The sequence below is a fragment of the Lissotriton helveticus genome, chromosome 4_1 (genome assembly GCF_964261635.1).
Source record: "Lissotriton helveticus chromosome 4_1, aLisHel1.1, whole genome shotgun sequence".
NCBI lineage: Eukaryota > Metazoa > Chordata > Amphibia > Caudata > Salamandridae > Lissotriton > Lissotriton helveticus.
Window position 1 is genome coordinate 1,094,585,179 of NC_136063.1, and position 14,562 is coordinate 1,094,599,740.

General features: G+C 39.8%; 1 protein-coding gene across 1 annotated transcript in view; it reads right to left on the reverse strand.

The window, feature by feature from the left end:
- The window catches only part of GABBR2 (gamma-aminobutyric acid type B receptor subunit 2), a 1,581,022-nt gene extending 1,567,252 nt beyond the window's left edge, over positions 1–13,770 (reverse strand). Inside the window, exons 1-2 of the mRNA XM_078686234.1 lie at positions 13,717–13,770; positions 13,353–13,490 (exon numbers count right to left, since the gene is read on the reverse strand). Of these exons, the coding sequence (XP_078542360.1) occupies positions 13,353–13,490; positions 13,717–13,770 (192 nt within the window). The remainder of the gene's footprint in view (positions 1–13,352; positions 13,491–13,716) is intronic.
- Positions 13,771–14,562: the final 792 nt, after the last annotated feature.

The following is a 14,562-nucleotide window of genomic DNA, read 5'->3' on the forward strand; positions in this document are numbered from 1 at the left end:
TTAATCTGTGTTCCAGTTAACATTGTAAGTGGGAAGTACTTGGTCCTTGCTTTTGCACGTTAGGACAAATGATCTAATTTTGAACAAATAAAACAGCCATTCTCATTTGTGGTCTTATTAGAGTAAAACCATTTGCATCTAAAAGAATAGATATTTTGGGTGAAATACATGTCTTCTTTGTGGTTAGTGTTGTAAATGAATGACACCTGGTCCATGTAAATTATGTAGGTTGATTTATTAAGATAGATGTTATCATCAAGAGCCCCATCAGGAGCAGCTATCCTGCTGATCAGCCCATCCTCCAACTGACTTTCTCACTCACTAACATTCCACAGCATCCTCACACACAACATTCCACAACCACAGTCACAATGGCTGAGCAGCATGTATAACACATCTCCTTTCTTTACACAGAATAACATTGGAACTCCTGCATGAATGCTTATAGCAATGAGAACTAATGTGAATGCATGAAAACTAATAGGTGGAAAACATTCCACGCACAACATGTCGTAACACACTAATTGCAAATTTGCATACAAAGAACAAATAGAAAACATTGAATGCAATTTGCACAACATGCCATAACTTAATACTTGCAAACAAACCCATAGTAAATAATAATAAGAATACACTCACCCTCATCTTCTCCCTTTCTCATCAGACAACAACACCCACTCTACCACACCACAAAACCTCAATCCAACCCCTTATACCACAAAAAATGCCAGCTGGCCAGGCTTACATAAAAAGCAGCACGTAGAGTACCACCCACAGGCCGCAGTAGAAAACCGTCCAAACAACTGCAAAAAATAGATGGAAAAGATTAAACACCTTGGCATGCCTTTGCCCCTCACCCTAACCCTTAGTAAGGGTGGAAGAAAACTCCACACCAACCATTTGGCATCTACACTGCCCTTCACCACAACCCTTAGTAAGGATGGAAAACCCTGCAATCACACGTAATATGGCTTTGCTCTGCCACTCACCCTTACCCCATAGGCAGGATGGGAAAAACTCCACACTCCAAACACTGGTCATTAGGCATCTACCCTGCCCTTCACCCCAACCCCTAGTAAGGGTGGAACAACACTTCAAATAAGTCATTTGGCATCAATTCTGCCCTTCACCCTAACCCGTAGTAAGGGTGGGACAACACTTCACATAAGTAATCTGGCATCAACCCTGCCCTTCACCCTAACCTGAAGTAAAGGTGGAACAACACTTCACATAAGTCTATTGGCTTCAAACTTACCCTCCACCCTTACCTGTAGTAAGGGTGGAGTAAAAACAATTTCACTCACACGTCAAATCCTAAGAGTGGAAGAACAAACTTTGAACACATTCAATTTGCATTAACTCTGCCCTTCACCCTAAAGATCAACTACAACCTCTGATGCACTCAACTGCATCTACACAAAGTGAGAGCTCTCAAACACCATTATGATCTACCTTTACCATACTCCACTCAATGTGCGCTTAGTTACTCCTCATGAAAGCAAATACAAGTCAACTGTAACTACACAAACTCTCACACTAGCACTCCACCACCTCCATGTCAACATGAACACAAACTATGGACCCAAAGGCCACTTTCACAAACCACTAACGCATAGGTATTAAGCAAAGCACTCCAACGATAAGGTTCACATTTTCCTTCCCTCATAACCCATTCAATTTAGGAAGTTGCATTAACATTGGATTTTCCAGGGTGCATCAGACAACAGCCCTGTAGAAGGGTGGATAGTCCTCCCAACGAGTGCAGCAAAGATTTTCCCCCAAAAAACACAATGTTGCTCTGCCCACACTTCACCAAATAAAGATGATGCTATACATAACATTAAGGAGTCAAAGGGGATGTGAACCCCACAACATGGCACATAACTGTTCCTCACCAGAAAACAAAAAAAATTAACAAATACAGTGGTCAATGTAAAGAGCATAAAGAGTTTCTCGCCAAGTTCTGCTCTTCTGGTGATTATTGGTACAAGCCTCCTCTCGCACCCAAAACCGACACTGACAGATCCACGTGCAGGAAGAGCATCGCTGCAGTTCAATCTTTCCCACAAATGGATTGCTGAATCAGTACAATGTTGATGCCTTTTTCCTCGTATCCATTGTTCGTTGTTGCCCCAAAACACAGAGCAAATGCTACGGCCTAAAATACACGCTAGGAGTAAACGCTGCTGCCGAAAAGAGACGCTTGGGAACAGCACACATCTGACAATATGGTTTCACGTCCATGTAAAGAGCACCGGGTGGCTCCAGGCACGTTGGTGCTGCAAATATCATTGCACAGCTTACATACCATTAAGCACTGTAGACACCGCAGAGTTCTCCGCTGCACCTTCATGTGACACTGGTGACAAGGTAAGTTGTGCGCGAGTCAATTTCTCGGGGCCCTTTCAAATGCCGCCAAAACATAACGGCTACAATTTTCCCACCAAATCCTCTGGCTGCCCTTCCAAATGCCATTTATAGTAACAGCCACAGTATTCTCACCATTTCCAACGGCTGCCTTTTCCAAATGCTACATATAACTCCTCTGACTGCAAAGGATCGAGTAAACTCATGACAACGTCACCCTATCAGAGAACATGCAATAAAGCTGTTCTGCACACTGTGGATCACGTAGGAGGGATGACTCTGATTTGACACAGCCAGGTCCAGAACAGCACTTTATAACTTCTGTCACCTCAACATAGAATGACATTGCCTAAATTGTATCGAGTTCCAGCATGCCCTGGCTGTTAGGCTGTCCAATAGAATAGGACACAGGTGGGCTAAAGGGCATACCGTCTCTCCCTGAACTTCAAGGTACTTAAAGGGCTTTTAAATTCCTTCTTCTAGTAGTATCCTCAAGTTTGTTTGTTTCATATAAGATCTGTTTTGGTAGATTCTTCTTTCTCTTAATTAACACACACAGCTTCCTCTTTGTTCTTCTTTAAATCATCGCCAAAATGTTCTAAATGGCATACCGTCTCTCTCTGAACTTCAAGGTTCTCAAAGGTCTTTTTGATTTATTAAGATAGATGTTATCATCAGGAGCCCCACCAGGAGCAGCCATCCTGCTGCTCAGCCCATCCTCCAACTGACTCTCTCACTCACCAACATTCCACAGCGTCCTCACACACCAACATTCCACAACCACAGTCACACTGGCTGAGCAGCAGGTATAACAGTTAGTATGTGACATAAATGAAAATGTGCCTTTTGCTTAAAGCCCTCTTCAGATCTGCCAACAACAAGAATACATCTGCTTCTTGTGGAAAGATGTTGCATATCGCAGCCATCTGAATCTATCAGTGCAGGGGGCCTGAGGGGGAGGACTCCTGCAGATCTGTACCTCCGGAATCATTCTGTTCCCACGGTGATTATCGGAAGCCATGAGACTATAAGCAACCATTTTACATGATATTTTGCTTCTTTCTTCAAATTTTATTAATTCTTAAAGTGCTTATTCCCGCAAACTAATACATTTCATGCCCGTTCACAGGCCTGGAAAATAATAAAGTGTCTTAAGGAGGTGGGAATATGCACAACAGATTTTATTGGTCATTAAAAGTTAATTGCCTGATTTGTGAAGGCTCTATGGATTCCCCAAGCTGCCTTTTTCTCTTAGGTGTGTACTGTAGCAAGGATGTTTTCAAATCAAAGGATTGGTGCAGAAGTGAAATTTAGTACTTGCAATATCAAATAAGGTAGGCTTAGAAGCAGCATGCGTTCAGACTTTTGGACTGCACCAGATTGACTATAGAAGCAGCCTATACGAAGCAAAGCATATGGAGTCCAGGGCTTAGACTGTTTAAAAATTATTTAAAGCGATATTTTAAAACGCATTAACAGATTTGTCAATTTAAGGTGGCTTAAAAATAATCTGTGACAATCTCTCAAGCAAATGAATTTGTCAAAACATTATGAACTGCACAAAGGATTGTACAAATATCATGTGAATTTCTAAATTGTGAGCTATGAAAAGATAATGGACATGAGGTGTTTTCCAAATTGAGAATTGTGTAGCTACAAATCATTCAGATGAATGGCAAGTGGTGCAGAACTGATTACAAGAACAGAGAGTGGAAAAGCAATTTGTCAGTAGTGGGGGATGCAGTTCATTAGCTTTTCTTTAGCTTGGCAATTTTACATTCCATTATTACCTAGATACCCATCTTCAATTCTGACCGCCATTCTTTACTCTCTTGAGAGTACATTTGTTCAGCGGCTTGTGTAACTCTATTGCTTGAGATGAAGGCCTCCTTGAAATAGGCCAGAATGCCTTATGTCAAGAGCAGGCCCTCGTGTATGGGACTGTAGTTTTCACGCCGCAAGTCACTCGCTCAAGTCTTTGCTTGTCAAAAAGTCATGCTTATGATCCAATAAAGTTCAGTGAAAAACATTATGTTACATTGAAAAGAGTCTGTGCATTTGCAATGAAAATCTAGCTTTATTCATATGGTGCACCAATTTTAATATTTTGTTTATTCATTCTTAATTCTATACAATGCGAACACAGCCAATCAGGTGTAAGAGTGCTTTGAAGAGAAATATTTCAAATGTTGCATCAAACCCAAGCAAAGCATTAATCATAGGGAGGATAAAATAAAGGTAAAAAAGACACAAAGCACAGTTAGGCAACGAGAAATAGGCTTTAACATAATTTAAGGGGCACTATTTACACAGTTTCCAGACTGGCACAAACATCATACAGGGCATGTTTGCATAATAAAACCTTGATGAAGTTAAAAAATATTTATAGGCACAATTCTCGTTAAGATAACTGATCATTATATTTAGCCGGGAAATGAATAAGGATAAGAAGCAGTGAAGATGTATTTTCAAGACTGGAGACATCACTGGAGCTGAATTGTTTGCGAAGGTGAAAGTGAGTTGCAAATCTTCAACTCACACCTCTACAGGAACTATGATAGGATATACTATTTTTAGAAGTGTGGCATCTCACGCAGCAGAGGCATCAAGATATGAAGAGAGTGGGTACACTAGAACAAGTATTAACAAGGCCAATAGGTCTGACATTGTCCTCTAGCCTTTTCATATTTCTACTTTTATTTTGCCATGGATTTTGTAAAAGTGTATTGTTTGGGCTGCTGCTGGGAGTTTGCCAATATAAATAAACCATTGGCAAAACATTTTGTGGGTCTAAAAAGCACACACTAACATAGTACTCACTGACACTGAAGGGAACTAATTTGTATGTGGAAGTGCTCCTTGTAAAAGGGCAGCATGCTTAACTCATAGTGAAGTCAGACAATGGCTGAAGTGGGGTACCATGTTGCCCCTTGGTGCATCCTCGAGTGCGTTGGAGAAAAATGTGAATGACACAACCATAGACAACTGGATGGAATGTGGCAGAAAACCCCTTTAAGTAAAAAGGTCATACACATATTTCTAGTAAAATGAAAAGGTTAACATAGACGTAAAAAAACAATTGTTTTGCCATTGGGTGCCAGCCTCGTGCCTTTGAGAAAGTGGGAGAGACAGAGCGAGAGAGAGAATAATGAAATTGAAAATGAGATAAAAAGAAAGAGGGTGAAAGAAAGAATGAAAGAGAAAAAGAAAGATAAAAGAAGAGAGAAAACGAAAGAGAATGCAAGAGTTAAGGAAAGAAAGAATAAAAGAAAGTAGGAAAGCAAGAACAAAAATGTAAAAGAAAAAATTAACACGAGAAAAAGAAAGAAGGAATAAAAGAATGAACATGGGAAAGAAGGAATAAAAGAATAAAAGGAAAGAAAGAAACGAGGCCAGAAAGAATGAAAGAAAAAAGGCAGGACAGAGGAATGAAACAAATAAAACAAGAAAGAAGGAAAGTAAGAAAAAAATATAGACGGAAAAAGGAAAGAAAGAAAGAAGAAAGGAAAGATGGCAATAATAAAGAAAAGTGTTACAATTGCTGCAAATTAAACACAATAATTGCTAGTTTTACTCTCGGCAAAGTTTATTAAAAAAACATTGATGAAAGTGAGTCCAGAATAAACGTGTTCTGAAAAACTGTCTGCTTTTGAATTGAATGTATAATATTGAAGCTTTTAGTTTAACTTAATAAAGAACAGTTTCAAATGGACGCAATCTGTTTATGCTGTGAAATACCAGCAGTCAAACAGTAAACAAAGGAATTTACAACAGCATTAGCAGGAGACAGCAACTGATAAAGTGTGGATTGTGGTGTGTACTCACAACAGGTATAAAGAGTCCTGCTGTCACATGAGACTCTAAACACAAAGAGTTTGATCAATTTAAAAAATAAAACATTGGCACAGAAGAGAATTAGCTTGTGTGTGGATGTGCTCCTCCTGAAAGAGCAAAATACAGTCACTTAAAGTGAAGTTATCCAGTGGCTGAATTGGGCAGAGCCCCTGCCCCATGCTGTATGCTGTAGTGGGTAGAAGCAAAAGGTGAACGACACACTAACAGACAAATGGACGAAGAAAGCTGACTGAAAGCCCCTTTAAATAAGTATATTATACGTCATTTTTTTCTTATCGAAAGGTCTTGGCAAATGCCAGAACAAAACATTATTCTCTGTGTCAAACAGTTGGGTGAACCCAGATGTATTGCTTTGTGAGTTAGGCATGGCAGTTTATAAATACTGCAGGCTTTTATTGGGATCAGTCTAATGTGATGAGAATGGGAATTATATGATCATTTTTTAGCTTGCCCTGTCACCACATCAAGGCCTCCCTTGCAAAGGAAAGATAACCTTTTTGATAGCCTAGCTTTCAAATGTCATTTGACTGTACCACTGTGTAAGTAGTTTGTACCCCACAAGAGATGGGAAAGAACTATGCAAATAGACAAAAACAGCACAATGCAATAGTTTTGAAATCTGATTTTAGAAATCTAGAATGGAATCCCTCACAGGAATCCAAACTTGAATTGAGCTTTCCTGATTATATTATTAATGTTCACTTGGTGAGTAAGTGTACTGTTAATAATATGTCCTAAGGACCTGTCGCTTCCAATGATAGAAGGTTTGCAATCAAGGAGCACAACCTTCGTTGACAGGTGCCTTTCTTGGCAACGGGCTTGAGGGCGGGGGGGATTCAGGGGTTGAGGTGAGACCAGTAAACATCCAATTTTTGCAGGATCGGTTTCAGATGGTGCTGAGACAGCTACCATTGAAAACTCATAAAGGGCTGTGCTAAAAGAACAATATCTTCAAGTGAAGAAATAGTTAGGAAAAGCCAAGCGCCATGGGCATGGAGATTATAAGAAATATCTGCACTGCTGGGAAGTGCCCCAAGGGATTCAACATTAATATTAAAAAGAGTTACTGCGAGGGTTGAGCTCTGAAATAAATGCATGAACGTGGTCAGGGCTTGAAAAAGCATTTCCAATTTTTAATATCTGTTGTGATTGATTAATTATTTAGGAGGCAAATCAGGTCAGTGCTGTGCTACCCATAAGCACGTGAGCTTTTTGGGTTTCCAGTAGAGTGTTATCATTTATGCATTATCCAAAGAATATACATGGTAAAAGGGGTAGCAGTATCAGCTTTAAATATATGTATAACTTAATAAATACATATTTCAATGTATACTAAGCAACAAAATGCATCCGTTTAATGAAGAAACTATTTAGCAGGGAACCTTTCTCTAGCCACCTTCTCCTGAACTAACTTGGTTTCTATCCGAGAAGAAAGAGTAGACACCACTGAGCAAACGTGGTGAAACTGCAATGACATGCAGGTAGAGAAAGACCAGCCCTACTGCCTGTGCACACCTGGTCACACAGGTGAGCGACTGTCCTCCAAATTATAACACGGGTCACACACACATTTTTATTCTGAGCTCAACGACATTGTGGCAGATTCTCCATTTTCTAATCAGATTATAATTCTCTTTTCAGAAACTCAGAATCCGGTGCAGCAGGATCCAGCAGTCACGCTCTCTAATTAATCGTTTAGAAAAAGAATATTTTTTAGCCAAAATAAACTTAGTTTAATAGATTACCCAGATCATTGGCCTCCAGTCTGCTCCATTCATCCTGCATCTTGACCATTTCTGTCTAGCCTTTCCACTCAATAAAATGTGCTGCAAGACGAAAGTACCAGGCTTCATGGTCATGTGCAGCCTTCTTAATCCAGCTGCCTCGAAACCACCAAAATTGCTCAGGGTATTCCCTAACAATATGGCTTCCTTTGAAGCATGGCAATATGTCTTGCCATATTAACTTGCCAGAAAAAAAGATGGATAAAATAGGTCAACAATAGTTTTAGTGGCTTCTTTAACTTCCAGATTGCACTCATTTTACCTCAAAAGGAGTGTACAATTACCTCAAAGGAATCTATGTTTCATGAAATGTGATCAAAGATATGCTCTCTTAAACTTGCGGTAAATTCACTATAATTCAAGTAATATTTTTACTTTTTTTTAAAAATAATTTGGAGACCCATATTTATGTATTTTAAAGTCTTCAGGATGTTGTAAGTTAATCATTGCGAGAACACAGTAATAATTATTTCGACGCCTTTGAGAAGCTAAAAAATAAGGATTCTCGAAAGACATGAGATCCATGAATGCTTCTACAAATTTGACCTTAAAAGGCCGCCTTGATAAATTATTCAACGTTTCTTCCCTGTACACATTCTTATTACTCCATATCAAAATGAGGCACCAGTTTGTTGAAGAAGATAGCATCAATATGTGCTAACAGATGAGGAAACATAAATGATAGCTTCAAGAGAATGATCATTTTAATATAGTTAATTTCAAAGAGTAGTAAGATGGACATATGCTGGTTCCTGATGAGTATTGGCTTGATATTAGGACAAGCTTCCAAGATATTATGTTTACATAACTTGCCCAGGTTGCAAAGGGCTGTAATATGTTAACCAAGAAGACAGAAAATCAGCCCAAAAGATTTAATACATCAATCAAAATTGTAGTGCATCAGCCCCCAGGAATTAAGATCATGCATTGATTCCACTGAGGTTGACCATGTGTCTTCACTTGCTATTCTCAAAAGTAGGAATTCGTTTACTATTTATGTGCCTCTCAGCCAAGGCCTTGATAAACAAATCAAATCAAATCAAATTTACAAAGTAGGGAACCTCTCCTGAGTACCTTTATTAAAGCCAAACTGAAGAATGAAAGTGACATCAAGACACAGACATTCAACAGAATTATAATATAAATGAGTATTGCACATATTAATTTAAATTGTAAATGCTTCTTTGCAGCCTAAATATAACCCTTACACAAAAAAGCTGAAAGCTTTTTCACTGTCAACAAATGTCACTATCACCAGCTGCTCCTTTACTATAGCTTTTTCCACATCCAGCTACTAGAAATAAAGACCTGTTGGTGAACATGAATGATACAGGTTAGAATTACTTTATTTCTCATGACTAGAATCCTTACATTTAATTTGGTGTCATAAAAGGATAGAGTTATGGCAGTTCGAAAAAAACTCCAGGGCCCACATTTATTAAAGAATTAGTGATGTTCTCTTATACATAATAAGGTTAAATATATGCCACCATGTGGGGCCAAATTAGCTTAGAAGTCTCTGGTGGAATTATGTAGATCTGTCTGCCTTGCTATTTTTTGAAGTTACTCAATAATGGCATATGGATCATGGCAGTTATACGCTTACAGAAAACATTTTGGGGTACGACGGAGCCCTGGTGCCAGAACTTATTTAGGGGGCCACAGGGCAGATGGGGGCTACTCTACATCAAACCTGGAGCCTGGGTTTTTTGCCATTGATGTCCTGGGGTCTGACTTATCATGGTTCTGCAAACTGGGCTATGTACAACCATTTCCGAACTTGACTCGGTATGAGCAATCTACGGGATCTCAAGAAGGTAGTGTGGGGGCTTGCAACTCAACTGCCAATGAGCATGTATAATGATGGTAATGTCTACGCCAGTGCTTCTTGTTTATGGAAAAAGAAGGTACTCTAATCTCACAATGAAACTAAATGCAACACAACATAATGTGAGCGTTATTTAGGGAGGTAATCAGTTGCTTCTATCCATGAAGTACTACACCCCACCAGGCATCCCTATTCTTCCTGGTGCGGTTGAGTTCTTGTCACTACAGTTGTCTCAGTCTCTGTTCCTTTAAGCAGACTAGGCTCTGTGTTTACTTGCTTTTGGGTGTGCTGCAGTTTACGCTGTACGGTGGGCACAGGACATGATGATATTCCTTCTGTGCTAGTCTTTTCTAGAGGAGTGCTACAACAGCAGCCTTCTTCGGGTCAGGGGTCTCAGAGCAGACTCACTGGGCAAGTCTTCATGGTCACAGCTGAAGATTGTTGATTGGAAATAGCAGCAGAGGCCTCCCGGCTAAATTTTCATAATGACGTGTCTGTGGTGGTTGCGGCCTCCAGGCCAATCCTGGCTTCCCACGTTGGCGGTAGTGCAACCCCTGTTTTCTCTTCCAGCAGTAACAGTTAAAATATCTACTCAAACCTGTGGTGGACTGCCAGGAAAGACAGGAATCTTCACTCTAGTACAATCATGATATAGTTCACTCAGGATCTGTGCCAAGAGAGTAGGGGGCCCATTAGCTTCACAGATCACTCCTGGCTTGCTCCCGGTGATCATCCGCTTCTTCTGGGTGTTCCACATGCCAGCAAGACACAGACTCTCTTCCTGAAGAGTTGTTCCTCCTACACGTCTAGATACTCTCTCATCAGGTAGGTGTTTACACTCTCTAAGGAGATCATCAGATCATCAATGTGATTGTCTGTGTTTTCAGAGTTAATTTTGTACCCTGATCATCCACCAAAGTGGTTAATGATATATGTAAAGCAGGCAAAATGCTATTTGGCTCCTTTCTGATGATAGCAAAGAGTAAAAAGCTAGTACTATTTCTAAGTTTATTAAAATGGTGTGATATACAGGTCAAGATGTATTGCAGGGATGGCCTGCTCTATCTGTACAGCAAACAAGTACAGTGAGGAGTTGCCCATCCTGAAAATAATTCCCTCTGACAGGGCTCAGTTGACAAAATGATGACATGTAGTTCAGTATATAGTGTCCTTATGATGATATTAAAATTAAAAGATTCTAAATTTGTGCCCAGGGCCAGTCCAGGAAAACATAAAACCTCTGAACAATTGACTACCATCTCTATGGCCCTACAGAAAATAAATCACCTATGTGGTTACCTTACGTAAGTTTCAAGGAGGAATATGTATAGAGCAGCAGTCAACGTGTGTGTGTGTGTAAATGCCATATGGTAGTTATACCACTCCTACATCTGAATATTTATAAAATGGTGTCCAAAGTGTGGTAGTTTAACCAAGGCAGGCGTAATTGAAAAACTGGAACCTGATATAGTGGTCATGTTTCAAAGGATGGCCAGGATAGAGTACCCTAAAACTCATCTCCTAGTCTTGGTAGAATGGGGAAAGTCAATTCACAGAACAGGCCACATCCTCAGGATTATTGTGCATAGGCATTTTCTATCAGAATATCAATAACAAAAATGTTGTCTTAAATAAGTATTGTACCCTAAATAAATTCACAAACATTTTGCCGCAATGGTTGTATATGGTTCTATCATACAACCCAGGCGTTCCTTAACAATGCAGTCGGAACAACTAATGCATCTTAACCACACATTCCTTTAGCATGCAAGTCTTTGGATTGACTTTCCTTATGAAAGCGCTGGACTTTGGAACAGTAAAATGTACTATCCCAACTCCAGTCCGTGCAGCAGTAAGGAAAGCGTTGGAATTTAAAGTCCAACGCCACTTTACATAAGGCGTGCCATTGTAACGACATGCGTGGTGAAGAGATGCGTGGTTATACACATTTGTTGTTCTGACCACGTTGCAAAGCCAACACCTGGTTCGGCCGTCATTGTAATTGCTTTCTTCCAGTATAGATTATCCGTTATTAACTCCAATTGGGCAATGTTTTGGTAAACGATGTTTAAGACACAGGGGCATATTATCAAGGACAGGCGATACATTATCGCCGCTTTTATCGGCAGGAAACTGCTGATAAAGCGACGATAATGGCCTTGATAATATGCTCTATGAATTCCAATCGAAGCCCATGTTAGATGTGAACACATCTAACATGGGCTTCGATTGAACACATCTAACATGGGCTTCGATTGGAATTCATAGAGCATATTATCAAGGCCATTATTGCCGCTTTATCAGCAGTTTCCTGCCGATAAAAGCGGCGATAATGTATCGCCTGTCCTTGATAATATGCCCCTTAGTATTTTTGTCGGGTGATACTTAGGCCAAGAAACTGTGTAGGCAGATCTGAATTAAATACTTTAACTTTATTTCAGAAATTGGCTCTTAAGGAACATCAAATGCTCAAGGCTTTACACCAAAGAAGAAGAATGGTACACCCCAGCCATAAACTAGTCCCTTCGCACTTACTGTCCCTGAACAGATAAAAGAATAAACTCTTGTGACAGATCATTTACACCAACACGATTCACATTAAAATCCCAGCACAGTCTGTGCTTGTTGGTCCTACAAGTTTCACTCCTCTCCTATAATTACTGCTCCCCTTGCAGACTTCCGTAATGAGACGGTGCAATCCCCAGCCATACACACGTTTAGTTTCACGGGCAAGATACACTGTTACATTCCTGACATCAAACAGAAGTGGGTGTTTCGAAATAATGGAAATGTGGCCACATCAGTAATAGGCAACATTACAGCTCTCCTATCAATTGTTTATTGTGTCGAACCCTACTCTTAAAGGTGACAAATCAAAGAAGCCAAGCCCTACATACGTTTTTATTAGACATTTTTTTTGTAACCATTAATGTTTTAACGTTTGTGTGAGCTCCAGTCAACACACTTTGCAGCTCATTCAACTGTTGTGTACCTTTTTATCTATATTATGCCTTTTTAGGAACTGCCTTTGGTCGGGACCTGACATTAGAGAATAGAAAGTGCAACCTGTGCAGCAGTATAGTAGAGGTGCAAGGCATGGTTTACATTTTATTGTTGGTGGAAACAAAAAGAAATCCAACCTTTTAGTTTGCACCTTTGCTCCACTAATATAACACAAGGCTGCACATATTGTACTCTTCTGGCATTATTTCTTGCTTTAAAAAACTACAGGCAGGTTTTCAACATGGTTGCACCTCAGCAAAAACAGTGCTTACCAAAAGCCCCAGAATTAGAGCAAGTGTATAAGTATGGCAGTAGTTTAAAGATAAACAGTGAAGAACAGCAGGTTTCTGTGAAACATGTATGTCCCCTTTCCGCAAGAGCTCGTCATACATCGGACCAGTGCAGTTAATACACATTTTCATGCATTTTTTGATTTGTAGATGTTTGAAAGCATGACAAGTTAGAACATAAAATCTATGCAGCATCACTAATACTGCAAACAGCACACCGCTTACCTGCACCAAATTCCATCCTTTAAGGGACTCAGCAATGATGGAAGTGACAGATGGGCACACACCACCGAAAACCATCAGATGATTTGGTCCATATTTGATGGCATCGTAGAAAGCTTTCAGCCCTTTGGCGTTGTCACACTGCAATTAAAAAGAAGCATTGGCAAATGCATTAGTTTTTGCCTGTGTGATTATTAATAAGCTGTTTTTGTGGCTATCTGCTCTAGCCTGAAAATGTGACAATTGTTTTTAATTAATGCTGGCAAGAATGTGTGAACGTAATCCTCTTAAATAGAAACACTTGAAACAGTTCAACAAATCCCCCACAACACAAACAATAAATTCCCATAATCAATTACTAACAAACTGAAAAAATGTTCAGAAAACCAAAAGCAATACACTTGAAATTGAGTGACTGCATGGACACATGGAATTACATAAATGAGAAATTAAGCTTCTCTTTATATACTACTTAGCAGTGATTTACCATCTTACCACTAAAGCACAAGTTTTACTGTTATCCACTTCTATAGAACTCAATATATCAACCGCATAGGGATAAAAGGCTGAATTGGCCAAGCTGGACGATGAATATGTGGCTTTTATCAACAGATGTCACTTGGGCCTCAGGAGGCTGATAAGAGCCGACACACGGGAAACAACAGGAAATAGTATGCTACAGCCAATGAAAATAGGGGGGAAAGTAAATGATAAGCACAGGAACCGACAAAAAGCAAGGGGCGGGATGTAGGCCCCTTTTAATATTTATAGTGAATAGAATAGATTTCGCAAGCACAGCGATAGCGCTGTGCAGGTGAAACCTAAAAAGTAAACTTATCTTGTATGCATGTACAAGATGCTGTGATAAGTTGGCCGTTGGGATGCAGTGTCTGAGGATCAGTGGTCTGTGCGACGCTATCTGTGTTTATAAGGTCTTTTTGAGATAGGATGTCTTTCCCTAGCTTTGAGGAGATGGGGAAGTAAATGGCTTATACAACATCTCAGGAATGTCTTGGCAAAGAACATTATCAATGATTTGGTACCATAAGCAAGACAAAGGTCCACCAACAAGTTGGTGGCTTTAATTATATGGGCAGCCTTCTTGGCATATTCCAAGATCAAGGACATAAATGAGGGAGGACAGGAATAGGAGAAGGTATGGGATGAATCTGTTTTTGGCAATATTGTATTTGTATTTTTATTCTAAAGAAGT